The sequence below is a fragment of the Notothenia rossii genome (genome assembly GCF_949606895.1).
Source record: "Notothenia rossii genome assembly, chromosome: 1".
NCBI classification, from domain to species: Eukaryota; Metazoa; Chordata; class Actinopteri; order Perciformes; family Nototheniidae; genus Notothenia; species Notothenia rossii.
This window is the reverse complement of record NC_136912.1, coordinates 91,213,676-91,227,509: the sequence shown is the minus strand read 5'-3', so window position 1 is coordinate 91,227,509 and position 13,834 is coordinate 91,213,676. Positions and strand designations below refer to the sequence as shown.

The 13,834-nt window shown below is 38.7% G+C and overlaps 1 protein-coding gene across 2 annotated transcripts in view; it reads left to right on the top strand.

The window, feature by feature from the left end:
• Positions 1 to 5,281, top strand: part of oca2 (oculocutaneous albinism II) — a 46,550-nt gene extending 41,269 nt beyond the window's left edge. For both annotated transcript variants that reach the window (XM_079684130.1, XM_079684131.1), the window contains one exon: positions 3,954 to 5,281. In XM_079684130.1, the coding sequence (XP_079540256.1) occupies positions 3,954 to 4,041 (88 nt within the window). In that variant the 3' untranslated portion in view covers positions 4,042 to 5,281. The remainder of the gene's footprint in view (positions 1 to 3,953) is intronic.
• Positions 5,282 to 13,834: the final 8,553 nt, after the last annotated feature.

Sequence of the window (13,834 nt, the reverse complement as noted above, 5' to 3'; positions counted from 1 at the left end):
ATGCTGTATACTGTACCTCCCTCCCCCTGCTGCTGTATTTACAGATAATGGCCACATCCTCCAGGCTGCATTTCTGTCTCTAATTGTCTGTTAGTGAGTGCTGAGGGTCTCAGGTGTTCACACAAACAGGTAAAGAGAGGAAAGGTCTCTCTGTAATAGTGTGTTAGTGAGTTCTGGGGTCTCAGGTGTTCACACAGACAGGTAAAGAGAGGAAAGTTCTCTCTGTAATAGTGTGTTAGTGAGTTCTGGGGTCTCAGGTGTTCACACAGACAGGTAAAGAGAGGAGAGGTCTGCCTGCAGCTCAGGGCAGCTGGGACTGATGAGAGAAAGTCCCACCATTATACAGAGAGCCAGATGAGCCGAAGGACCATCACCATCACAGAGACTATAGATGGTGTTGCTCCCATCATGCCCCTGGCCCGGATCATCCTCCTCTCCTCAAACTGTTGACCTGGGGAGAAGGGATGACAAACCACTCTATTAGGACTTTATGGTACATGATGCTCAACAGAGTTTGAGACATTGCTAGTGGCTGTAGCTTCGTGTTACAAATAACTGCTGTTAGAGTTCAGCACGGCATTTTAGTGATTTTAGTACGTGATTTCATCCATACTCGCCGAATGCTTAAGCAGAAGCAGTTTTTGTGTAGTATCGTAATGCAGAATGTTCGTGGTTTAGTAACGTAGTAAAAGATTAGCATTGTAAGAAGTTTATGGCACTTAGTAAATGTTGTGACACATGGTTATTATTTGTCAACATTGCGTAATCAGAATACCTTTATTGGTCCGAGGGGACATTTGCAGCGTTACAGCAGGAAAGAGCCCCAGACAGCTTAGTGTTGCATATCTTACATGCGTTAAAAAAAGTACTAAGTTATAATATAATAAACAAACAACACAACAATATGCTAAAAAAAGATAAAAACTAAAAAAGATAAAAAATACTGATCAAAAACAAATCAAATCTACAAATCAAATCCTGTAGCAGTTCTTAGGATTTGGCAGCCCGGTATATATTACAGTTATTAAATGACATTAATGTTGCGTAAAGTGGTTAACGTTGAGAAATGTTTGTGAAAACTTGTTTAGGGTTGTAAAAAGGTTGGGGTTCACATCGTGGTGTGCAATTAACGTTAGGCAAAATGTGTGATTAACGTTGTTTTTGACATTGTGAAACGTGGTTAACGATGTGAACGTCGAATGATGAGCAATATGGTTATTATTGCGTGGCCTCTGGCGAAACAAGGGCTTTTATTTTATTCATTTTTGTAGATTATAGTCATATTTTTTATAAAGTTATTGATGCATAGAGATCGAGAGAGAAAAAATACCCGAGCTGTGTATTGTATAAAAATGTTGCTCTGCAGGTTATTCATAGGGCACATACTGAAAGCCTGATGTTGTCACGATGTCTGACCTCAGTCTTCTACAGCAATCAATCACACTCTCTTTTCCCGACCAAAGATTGGAGATAGAGATAATACTTCTGTATCACCCTGAAGCGTAAACACTGCACGTTTGCAAGTCATGCTGCTGATTCACCAGCACAGGTCAAGCATTGTGCCATCCCCCCTGTTTATCTTAAAAACGTCTCAGATTGCATCGGGTCTTTCAAAGAGCTCCCATCACATGCAATTAAATCAACGTGTGCGATCACAAGGTATGATGGGAGTTTTAAGACAAGGTGAACCTCGCACCTCTTTCTGCTGTACTGTGGAAACGATTTGTTCTGCCCTCAGTCCCGCCACACTGCACCTGTGATGAGCATGACTCAGCAGAAATAGAGGTGACCGCAGCTTGTCTGGTTATGATCAGAGTTTAGAGATTCCTCACAAGGACATTTGTTCCACAGAGACCAAAATCACAGCGGTCTCAAGTTACATTTCAAACATCTCTGCATAAAAAAGGCTCTAAAAAATGACCAAACATTTGTTATGTAGTTAGTGGAGTTGTTAACTGACAATACATCACAAATGTTTTAGAGAAATGTGAAATTATATTGATGTTAACAGTGCGTTTCCTCTGGTCTCCTGTAATAGCATTGTGTCTTTTTGTACACAGTATGATGTGAACTGTATTCTCCCACTGCAGATCAATGCACCCCACTGAGCTGTTGTGACCCTCAGCTAAATGCTACATGACTGTAAAGCTCTGCAGGGTCTTATATCATTGATTCCTCTGCCTGGGGGGTTGCACCACTTAGTGAAAGGGTTGATAATCGGAGCATGTCAATGGCTGTAGGTTGTAGACTATTGTAAAGATACCAGCACCATGGAGAGGACCTTTATGTATCCTCAGACTCTTAAAGGAACCAAAGCCCTCTGATGGTGTTAGACTCCCTTTTTTTTTCGTTATTTCTGTCCATCAAAACTGTCTCAATTTTATACAGTTAACGAGTGCCGCTGCTAAAATGTATCCCCATCATAATAACTTCTGGAAACAAGTGAAGGTGTTGGAAAGAGGCTATACAATTTGAAGCATTGATTGGTTGGTTGATGAACCGTTGGTTGGTTGGTTGGTTGGTTGGTTGGTTGGTTGGTTGGTTGGTCGGTCGGTTGGTTGGTTGGTTGGTTGGTTGGTTGGTTGGTTGGTTGGTTGGTTTTTGATCAACTCATTGATTAATTGTGCACACACATGCGTGTCATAGGTACTTAACCTATAGAGTTGTTTATTTTTTCAGAATGCCATAAAAGCAAATAAACAACAGGTTGGCAGATTGTTTTCTCAGTCATTGTTAAACACCGGGGAAAACAACTCAGGCCAGTACTTTGCCGATATAGAAATAATTGACGAGATATATTTTACCTAAGAAAAACTGACTAAAGATAAGACTTTGCAAGTGTCCAACCCTAACCCTCTTAGTGTATCTTAAAGGTTAACATTGATAATTGATGGCAACATTGATAATCACCCTTGGCAACTCATTTCTACTCACACACTTTGACTGTGTTACATTACATTTCAGCACCACATCATGTTGGACTCATTAGCCTAAGTGCTTCATTAGCCCCTAAGTCGAGCAGTCATTTGACATATCCACATGCTAATTGAAAGGAAAGGTCTAAATTGTTTCCATGTGAATGAAGGGATAGTGACAGTGATTAAGAGTAATTCACTGACACGCAATTATTAAATATGCACACAAACACTTCCAACCTTGTGTGTGCTGCAGAAGTCAGTGTTGGAACCTGTTACATGTAATCCATTTCTCCCGTAGCCTGATTGAAACAACAACACCAAATAATGAACAAATTACTATATACAAAACAGCAAGAAAATACACGTTTTTGACTAATGAACATTACAAATCGGTGAATATCTCCAACGGTTTTTCTGGATGTGTGTCAGAGACTGAGGGCGAACAGATCTCTGGGCCGCGAGCAGCCATGTGTTCATGTAGGACACGGTGCTCGTCCAAATAACAAACCATCTGGAGTTATCTGAGGGCACATTTTAAATTCACCATGCTAATTGAGGAATAAAAAAACATGGAAAGCACATTTTAGTTTATTCGTCAAAGGTGATCTTTAAAGTGTAGCACTTAAGTGTACTTTTCAGCAGTGTGAACCTGGAAATGTTGAGTTTTATGATAGAAATGTATAGTACGGGTCCCAAGCATGTAGAGACTGCTGGAAGCTCACTTGCATTTCTTGGACAATTGGCACAATTGGCATTAAGTTGAATTATTTAGCATGAATTAACACATGCCGACAATGTTGAATGAATGACTAGAAGTCATACAAAAGGGCGATGTTGAGGTTTAAATATCAAAATATGTGTAAATAGTCTTATTCTAGTTTGACGAAAAAGTACAAGGAGAAAGTCATGTAAAGAAATCTGTGTGTAAAAGTACACAGGCAATAATTCCAAGTTAAGTGAATCATAAAATGTCACAACTGTGGAATAAGATGTTTGAATTCATGAAATTCATTTTTTTTTTCTTTCTTCTCGCAGGTTAGGATTTCCCATGATGATCATGACCTGTATGATCGGCATGTGCTACCTGCTGGCTACACACATTGGTTTAGGCTGGAACATGTGATCCAAAGAGAGTGTGTGTGTGTGTGTGTGTGTGTGTGTGTGTGTGTGTGTGTGTGTGTGTGTGTGTGTGTGTGTGTGTGTGTGTGTGTGTGTGTGTGTGTGTGTGTGTGTGTGTGTGTGTGTGTGTGTGTGTGTGTGTGTGTGTGTGTGTGTGTGTGTGTGTGTGTGTGTGTGTGTGTGTGTGTGTGTGTGTGTGTGTGTGTGTGTGACACCACTCCTTCCAGCATTCAGCTCCCTGTAACCTGATTGGCTGATCAGATTAAAGGCACTATATGAAGAACAACAGCCATATTTTTGAAAATGTGCTTTTGATTTACTCGATGGTACATTTATAACGATCAATAAGTTGAGTGTTGACACATTTTTGCTAACGGAAGGAGCAAAACCGGCAGTTAACGAAGCACTGTAACAAATAAAAGTCATACATGTGTTTCTGTCCCCACTCTTGAATAGACACACCACTTCACAAGAGCCAAAAATAAGCCATTGTTTATTTCATTGGGTTAATTGGGCAGCTGTAATGATTTTGTTACCACTAGCTAACTCACAAACCGCAGCTCTGTGGAATTTAACACAACTCTACCTTCGAGCAACATTGTTTAAAGTTGTTATAATGCATTGGTTCTTGATGGCTTCTCCACTTCTTCAGAAACTTTGAAGTTTATCCGAGGGAAAGACATGACAATAGTCCCTCTCCAAAATGCTGAACATGGTGCTACTGCCTCTATGACTCGTGTCAAACTGTATATTTGTTTGGAAATCTATGTGATCTGTTTACAACGTCTCATTTCCTAATTAACTGTATTATACTAAATTGCTTTTTTAGAGATGGTTAGGACACATGGTTTACCAAAAGCTTGTTCATATTTTAAAGGAATACCCAGTGAAAGGGATTTTATAATGTTGAATATTTTTGTCAGATACCCAAATCTCAATTAATGAACATCATCAATGAAATTAGAGCGGAGCGGGATGATTAAATAACACTGTTATTAAAACATGATATATTATCTATTGTACTGTGTACACAATGATCTCATGTACAGTGGATAGTTTTCTTCAGTTAACTTTGTTTAATGTAGAAAATGTTGCTGTCACATGGATCCTTTCTTTGTCCAGGTGAAACTCTCACCTGTATTTATTGTAAAGTTTGACGACCTCAAGGTCACTTCTGTTTAATGTTCAAGACTTTCACACAGACGTCAATTAAACAATAAAGGTTGTGATGTTTCTGCTTTTCATTCGGCTCAGTTTCTGTTTATTCTTTATGAATATTTTCATCACTTTCTAATAAAGTATGAATAATAGAACGTTTTTTTGTTGAAACAAGTTGAAACAACAATCCTCTCACTCAAAACATTTCCAAATATGTAAGTTCTTGTATTCAACTTCTACTTAAACCCATTATTGCTCCCTTTATTATCAAAGATCTGAAAAAAGTAATTGTTTAATATGTTGAACAATAAGAAGTCACATGTCAACAAATATTTAAAGGTCCCATGTCAGTCCCATGGCCATTTCTACTGATCATATATTGTTGAGGTCTACTAGAATAGATAATAACATTTTGCAATTTTCCAAACTCACATTGGTCTCTCATAAAGCATCTCTGTAAAGTATGTGTATTCACTCTCTGTCCTAAGCCCCCCCCCCCCCCCCCCCCTCCCCCCTGGACAGGTTTCCGGGTCGACAATGGAAAATGAGAAATCTCCAACGAGGCGTTCTGGGGCAGCATAGACAGGTATTTTCTGTGTTAGAGTTTTACTCGCTACAGGGTGTACTTTGTTTTTTTTTGACTCTGCAGACCGTTTACATTAATAAAAACCTTCATAACACACAAGGGGACGGGTAATAACTGGAAAAGCATGATATGGGCCCTTTAAAAAAGTCATATAGTATGTTGCAAAATATTAAAAACAAGTCATAGTATCTAGAAAAATAAAAAAAACGTAATAGTATTGTATGTCGAAAAAATATAAGGAAGTCATAGTATGCCAAATATTTGTAAAAACTCAGCAGTCATAATTTAGTATTTCAATAAACTGGAAAACGTAATAATATAGTTAAAGTATGTCAAAAAATATGAAATAAGTCATACTAATGTATTGCGAAAATTGATAAAAAATCCCTAGAGTATAATTTTAAAGGGATTACAGCATACAGTATGCCACAACATATAATAAAAGTGATTAGACAATTGGAGCTTTCGTTGGAGTTTGCTGTTGTTCTTATAGCTTAAACTTTGTTGACTGAGAGTTAAACTGACGGCTGTTAATGAGTCAGACTGCAGGATAACTGAACAGAGACACAGATCAATGTGTTCCTGTAGCTCAGTCTTTTCACATTAAAACTTTACTCCAGATACTCAGCAGCTTAAAGTGTTTTTCTGGAGCACTGGGAGTCTGTTGTGTTGTCCACTTAGTCTCCATCACAGCTTTAATAAGCACCCACTTTAGAGAACTCTACAACCAGGAAAGGTTACTTTAAAAAAGGGTGCATTCACACCTAATAGTCCGCTTCTCTGGTGGCACCAGACCACAGTGTGTTACAGTGTTTCATTTTTCAGAAGGTTCGGTTTGCGTTCACACTCACACGGGCAAAACTCAAACGGACTATAAACTTTAAACACAAGTCATGTGCTCGGAAATGCTGTTCAACAATTGGTCAGACATTAAGGGGGTAAAAACGCAAATCCCGGCAATTTCTACCGGAGTCTCCGCCATGGAGCATCGGCAGGTTATTCTCATGCTGCTGTTAATCTGGAGATCAACAGACACTAGCGGCCCGCGCATATGATTATATTATCAGACAACGTCCGGTAAAAAACATTATAACAGAGAGACGTTCTGCATTAAGGAGGGGCGTTTCACCGACGACAGGTGTTCTTACTTTTATGTAGCTGACGGATAATTTTTACTTTACACGACACTGTTCAACATTTAATTCTGCTTCACTCTTTAACTAAACAACCGCGGATGTCTTGAAAGACTCTTTCGCTTAAGATTTTTGAAGACATCCTTCCAGTCCCAACTTTAAAAATATAACAATTTCATTCAGTTATCTAGACAAAAATGTATGAAATCCTGTGACAATTAGTTGTGAATTGGTGCACTATAACAAAATTACACAACATAATAATTTCTCATTAAGCACTTGCAACAGATGACATTTCCTTGGACATCTTCAAGTCATCATTAAAAACTCACCTGTTCCCCATAACCTTTGTTTTTAACTGCACAGATGGTATTTTAGTTACATGTGACACTTCTGCTCCTGTGGCGCTAAGAGCTAATTAAGTACAGCGGTTCGATGAGAATTCACTCTCTCTGCGGCCAACGCTCTTATTCATCAAGAGGGGATTAAGCGAGTTCTGCCATCTGTAATTAAGAGAGGGAGCTTTAGAGGGTTTCCACTTTAAAGGCTATTTTTTAAAACGCTGATCCTCCTGTTACAACACAGAGTAAAGTGACACAGACAGAAATAAAAATGTCCTCCTTAGATCACCCTGACATCGAGATCTCACGAAGGTCTTTTTTAATAAGTCCGAGAGGGAGAATCACACAGAGCATTATTACACATATGGACGAAGGCTTATTGTATTATTGCAAGTAAATATTGTATTTACTTGCACTATTTAATCTGTTTTATTGTGTTGCACTGTTGGAGGAGCCTGTGACCTAAGATTTGCATCGACATAACTAGACTGTAGGCTACCTATACGAATGACAATAAAAGCATTGAATCCTTGATAAACCTTAATGTGAAATGTTGTTGTAAGATCAACATAACCGATGAAACACAGGAAGTGAAAGTGAAACAAAGTGACTCATTACTTTTATGTCATATTCAATTTATGTAGCCCGACCACTTCTCCCAACTTCTGGATTTAACGTTTTTGTTTTACGGATTAGCATTCGCAGCATTTTAAACAAGAGCTTTATCCGAGCTCATTTGCAGTACATTAATTATTTTACCGTAACACATACATCCATTGTCAGTGACTGGCTGCAGGATGACATGTGAAAATGGACCTGAGGACATTTTTAATAACTCTGTAGTGTTTTTGTGTGGAGATGTCCCTGCTATAAGGTGAACATAACATGCATAAAACATATTAGTTGGCTGGACTGCAGACTAAAGCTCATGTGGACAGTTAATAATCACTCTCACTACTAGAAGGAGAGACAAAGGTCCACACTGTTTATATTTATTAAGATACAGAACTGAACTGAAGTGCTATTAACCTAGCAAATGTCAGCTAGTTAACTTATCCATCTATCTTTCTGTAAATCAAGCTAGCTACCGTTCGCTAACTATCCACCTAGTTAGCTAGCTTACATTGGCTGACTGGCTAACAAGCTATTTGGCAAATGTTAATTATCTAGTTAGCTATCACCAAATTTGTAAACTTGTAATTCAAGTTAAAAATGTATAATGAACAGACTTTACTGTTAGACTTGCAATGTGGAACTGTGTCGACCATTCATGCAGCGAGAGTTATTATTAAAAAAAAAATTAAATGTGTTTTTTTTAAGCAGACCAGAAATTCTGAAATATAAATGTTTTGGAATATATTGGTAATCGAGGTAGTATGCTTCTCGTCTGAAGAAGTGTTAAAACTTACTAACAATTCATTCGAAAGCTTAAAAACATTTATTTGGTAAGTAAAGGTTACCGGAAGTATCAAGACATTAAACGGCAATATGGGAGCACCCTAAGGTTAATAAGATCCGAGTAGTTTTCCAGGACTGCTTCTAGTTCATTAAAACTTGACTAAAAGGGATGGCTTAATTAATGTAATACAAACTAACAAGTGTTAGGGATTAATTCTGTCTTTACTCCTAGACATTTAACCTATTCTGTGTGTTGACATTTACGACCATCCCTGCTTCTAATCTCCCGAAAGGAATGTGATAATGGAGTCGTATGTTGATACTACCAGGTTTTATGGCCTGACCTTGTGGGCACAGAGGGGGTTTTACAACTGTGAGAATGCTGGCTTTCTAAGCTCCACAGATGTGAGAGACATCTCCTGTGTCTCCAGATGTTTACGCCCATCCCCAATATGTGGATTTGACTCTCTGTAAACTAGTTAAAGGGTCTACCAAGATGCGAGGCTGATCAGATTTGATATGGCAACCCACCCGTGCAGTCAGAACCTTTGACTTGTGATGTGAATTTCTCCGGCCGATGTATTAAAGATCCATGTTTGACATCAGAACTCTTGCTCGCCCCGTGTCTCCTTCATGAGTCGGTGACTCCCACCGCATTGCTACACAGAAGTTTCCTCCACAACAAGGACATTGGAAACAGCCGGGACAAAATGAACACTTGTGTCACAACAAAGCTTCTGGTTTCCTCTGGAGCTGACTGTAAACTGATGTGTGAAAATGTATGTTTGTAGCCGATAGTTTTTCCTTTCCTGACAGACTGTGGTAAAAGGAAACTGGATGATTAATGACATAACAACAATCCCACACTCTCAGCAGCTATGCTCTTGTGGTGGGAAGGTGTAATCCTGCAGGATGCTGTGAAAAGGAGTCAGTCTCATCGACAAAAACTATTGAATTTGTGAATTTGTTCTAAAATAGCAGAATCCTTGTGTACAACAAGCTCATTGCAAAACAATCTGACGTTTCTTTGACAATTTCCACATAAATACAAGTCTCTCTTATAGCGCTGAAATAATACAATCATAATAAAAGTGATGATAATAAAAGGTCTTCTCATGATAAGACCATTTTTATTTGATGAGACAGAAAGAAAGACATCACTATGAGCTCTGTTATGATGAACATCCATCTCCTGTGTGACATTTCAAGAATATAAATTCATTGATTCAATAATGCTGGACACTAATGGAATAATCAATAATAATTGGCATGCCTAATTAGCTCTGATTGACCGATTTCCCTGCACACCTCCATGTTTACTCATTGCTTTCCTACTGGATTTAACAGCATGAATGCAGGTGAAGGAACACTCCTAAATGCACCGTGGTTCTTCGAATAATCATAAATAATTAGTGTGCTAGTGTTCATTGTGACTAATTACTTATTTTATTTTGAACAAGCAAGGTAATTTCTGTTGCATAGTGAATTCACGGTGATTGTGTTTCTGTGAGGAGAACTAATAGAATGGTTCATTTTAACGGTTTGGATAAGTAATCAAAGTATAAACTTTTTGAAATATCTTTATAATACATCACTTTGACAGGGGTTGTCAGCTTACTGAACGACAGAAAAAAGGGCTTGTTTGAAGAAAATATGCAATGGATTTCTTATTTTGCGTAAGATACTAGATACTATTTGCACGGAACCTTTTGCACCGAACAGGTTTCATGACTAAGGCCCAATTCCAAACCACACCCTACTCACTCCCACTTCATGATGGAGTGAACGAGGCTTTCTTCTTCCAGGTGGAGGGTGAAAATACAGCGGCAAGCTTTGGATCAAACTCGCCCTCCCTCTGGCAAAAACAGCAAATCCCGTAACTTTTTTTTTAACAACTGTCTCCAATTAGTATCTCCAAGTCCAAGCAGGAAGGGGGAGGGTGTAGTGGTTGGTTTTAAATTGGGACCACCAGCTTCCTCCTCATTCATTAAAAAAAGACTTAAAGGTCACCTGTTAAGCAAAATCCACTTGTTCATGTCTCTTCTACATCACCATGTGTCCCCTCTGTGGAAAGAGACTCTGAAAGTTTCAGGAAAACAAAGATTCTCTCTCTTTTTGTCCTGATCCATTTCTATAAAAACCTGTCTGAAAATGAGCTGATCAGATTTTGGCCACTTTATGATGTCATAACGATTTTTTGGCTTGTGTAACCATTAGCCAAAAGTAACAGACACAGAATCAGCACTTTGGAAACAGGGCTGAAACAGAGGGGATTATGGGTAATGCTGCAATGATCTGTTTGGTGTTTGGAGCCAAACACTTCAGAGACATGTTTTGTATATATCTGAGACCTATAATATATTGATGAAAAACAGTAGAATAGGGGAACATTAATTCAAACTGAAGTAGCTTCTTCAGTCTCCCCTTTTTCTCAGAACTACTCGGTGCTGGATGTGAGGCCGCCACACCGTCATCGCGTTAAACAACTCCCTGTACTGGCAGGACTTCGAGGACGCCTGTGTCTACGAGTGTCTGGACGGGAAAGACTGCCAGAGCTTCTTCTGCTGCACTTCAGAGACATGTTTTGTATATATCTGAAACCTATAATATATTGACACAGAGGGCTTTATCAAATAACTTTGAGTGGAGCCAGAAGTTGGAGTACCAAACACCGACTCACTGAGAAAGTTATGTGCACCCCTGAATATATTGATGAAAAACAGTATAATAGGGGACCTTTAATGGAACATCTTACATTCGGCTAAATACACTTGTTTGCTTTCTTACTTCACATTCACATTTATCTTTCAATTATTTCTGTCCGACCATTGTGACACCAACGGCATATCTATCTTTACATATCATTTCTAAGCATGGCAGGAGGATGTGTGGACCACTGCTTCGTTCAGTGAGTAGGCTCAGCGTGACACTTGCAGGTGATCTTTACATCGAGGCATCTGCTTTTTTCTATAACACAGATCTCCAGGTGAAGCACACATACAACTTTTTAGCACGTCTCTTTCCCAATTTAAGTCAATGAAAAAAAGTATTTGTGGGCCCAATGACGTGATAATTAAACTGAAGTTGTAGTACCATGGTTTGGCCACTACGAAACATTTGCTTCAACGGAAGGCTTGGTTCGGGCCTTAACCTTCCTGTTGTCCTACGGTGAAATTTGACCCGCTTCAAAATGTTTTCATGTTGGGATAAAGGTTTGTTTTATGAAAAATAACATGTTTGATTGCATACTTCATTTTTCAGAAAATAATCATAATCTCTTTCATTAGATTTAGGATTGTATTCAAATGTGCAGCCTTTCTGGTCAATTGTTTTACTCAGAAATTAGGTTTGATTTTGTGTAAATGAATGTATTGACCATACATTTCAAAAAGAAGAGTAGCACTTGTGGTAATAAGTAGTTGCCTTAAATGGTGTGACAAAGATTTGGGTGATAATTTATACTAAATATGCTTTATAAATAGTCAAACTGGGAGGAGAAAAGTCACTAGGAAGACAACACAAGGGTTAAGACAGGAGGCTTCACACTCCTGGCTGAATGTGCAGCACTATGTTGAAGTTGCTCATGATTATTATCTTTCGCAGCACAAACATTCAAACAGGAGCCATCAAAGGCCTTTTGTTTCCCATACAAGAGGTTTCACGGAGTAACAGCTGCAGTGTGTCTTCCTGGTTGATCTGAACTCTCTCGCCTTTTGACCGTTCCATCCACTAATAATGGTGCATTTGCATATCAATGACAAAAATGTATTACACTTTCAACGGCTCATTGTTTATAGACATGTATGAGATGATTGCAGAAAAAGGGAAATAAGACCGCATAGCATCGACTTAATTGGATTTCTTATCTAGGCATTGTGTGCTTTATGAAACAGAGTATGAGTGAGTGCTGAAGTCTCGATGCATGCAGGGTTTGACTTTCAACTCTGTGTCCAAACTTTGCTGTCTTTGGTTATTCAAACAATCTGATGGAGATACATCTACAGGTGAACACAAACGTGACAGAGAGATTAGCTTCTTTTAAACGCCCAGTCTAAGACATTTTTGCCACCTGTAATGTCATGAAATAGTTCAGTAACCCCCCAAAAATCAGCATCAACTTCCTTCGAATTAAGAGTAATTTGATAAACCGACTTATCCTGATATTCCTTCCTTTTAGTTTTACGTCACTTGCATAACTCATGCTAAAAAATGGTACTGTATGCACCGAGATGCAAATGTTTTATACGGACACTTAACTTCTCTGGGAATATAATCATGTTCTATGATTTCTGAGAACCAGTTTCTCTGAAGTGGTGCCAGGAAGCTTTAGTTCAGAATCACAGAGTATCTGAGTTTAATGTGAAGTAATTAGACTGTCTGTGAGAATCAGTATGAGGCGGGACAGAGATTATTCCCACAGCTAAATGTCTTCAGCCTACAGCATCTCAATCCTCTGCACCTGCTCCCTTTATATGCACCTACAGATACAAAGTGCAGCCATGCTGGTTAACCACTCATCTTCCTCCCTGTAAAATGCACCAGCTGAGGATTGTGTTGGAAAACTGGGATAGTTACGATGTTCAAAAGGAGATTAAACGGGTGCTTGGCATTACCTCACTTTGGACCCAGCACTTTCTATACTGGGTATACTGCCCAGTGATATGATGGACAGAAACTTAGCTTACTAAGAATTCTTCTTCTAATTGCAAAAAAAATGATAACGGTCTCGTGGCCGAAGCCGCAGCCCCCCATCATAGTCCATTGGAGAAACAGGGTAAGAAATGTTTATTTAATGGAGAAAATCACAGCAAGACTACCGCTGGAAACTGATACATCCAAAGAAAAATGGTCCCCATTAATACAAGCAACACCAGAACAGCAGCACCTCTTTATTTATTTATTTTTCATTTGTTTATTTTGCATTCATTTTTACTCGTTCTTGTTTCATCTACGGAGATCAGGGGTGTCAAACTCAAATGGACTGAACTGGTTCAATGTTTATTGCAGAACTTATTGAAATGAACTTATTGCACATATTAAACCTGGAACTAACAAAGCATAAATTATTGCCTATAAAAACAACATTAAACATTAAATAATCAGCTGCATTCATTTCTTATGGCTCTATCTGCAGCTTTTCCAGAGTCATTTCTTATGATTACATTTTCCCACAGGCCAACA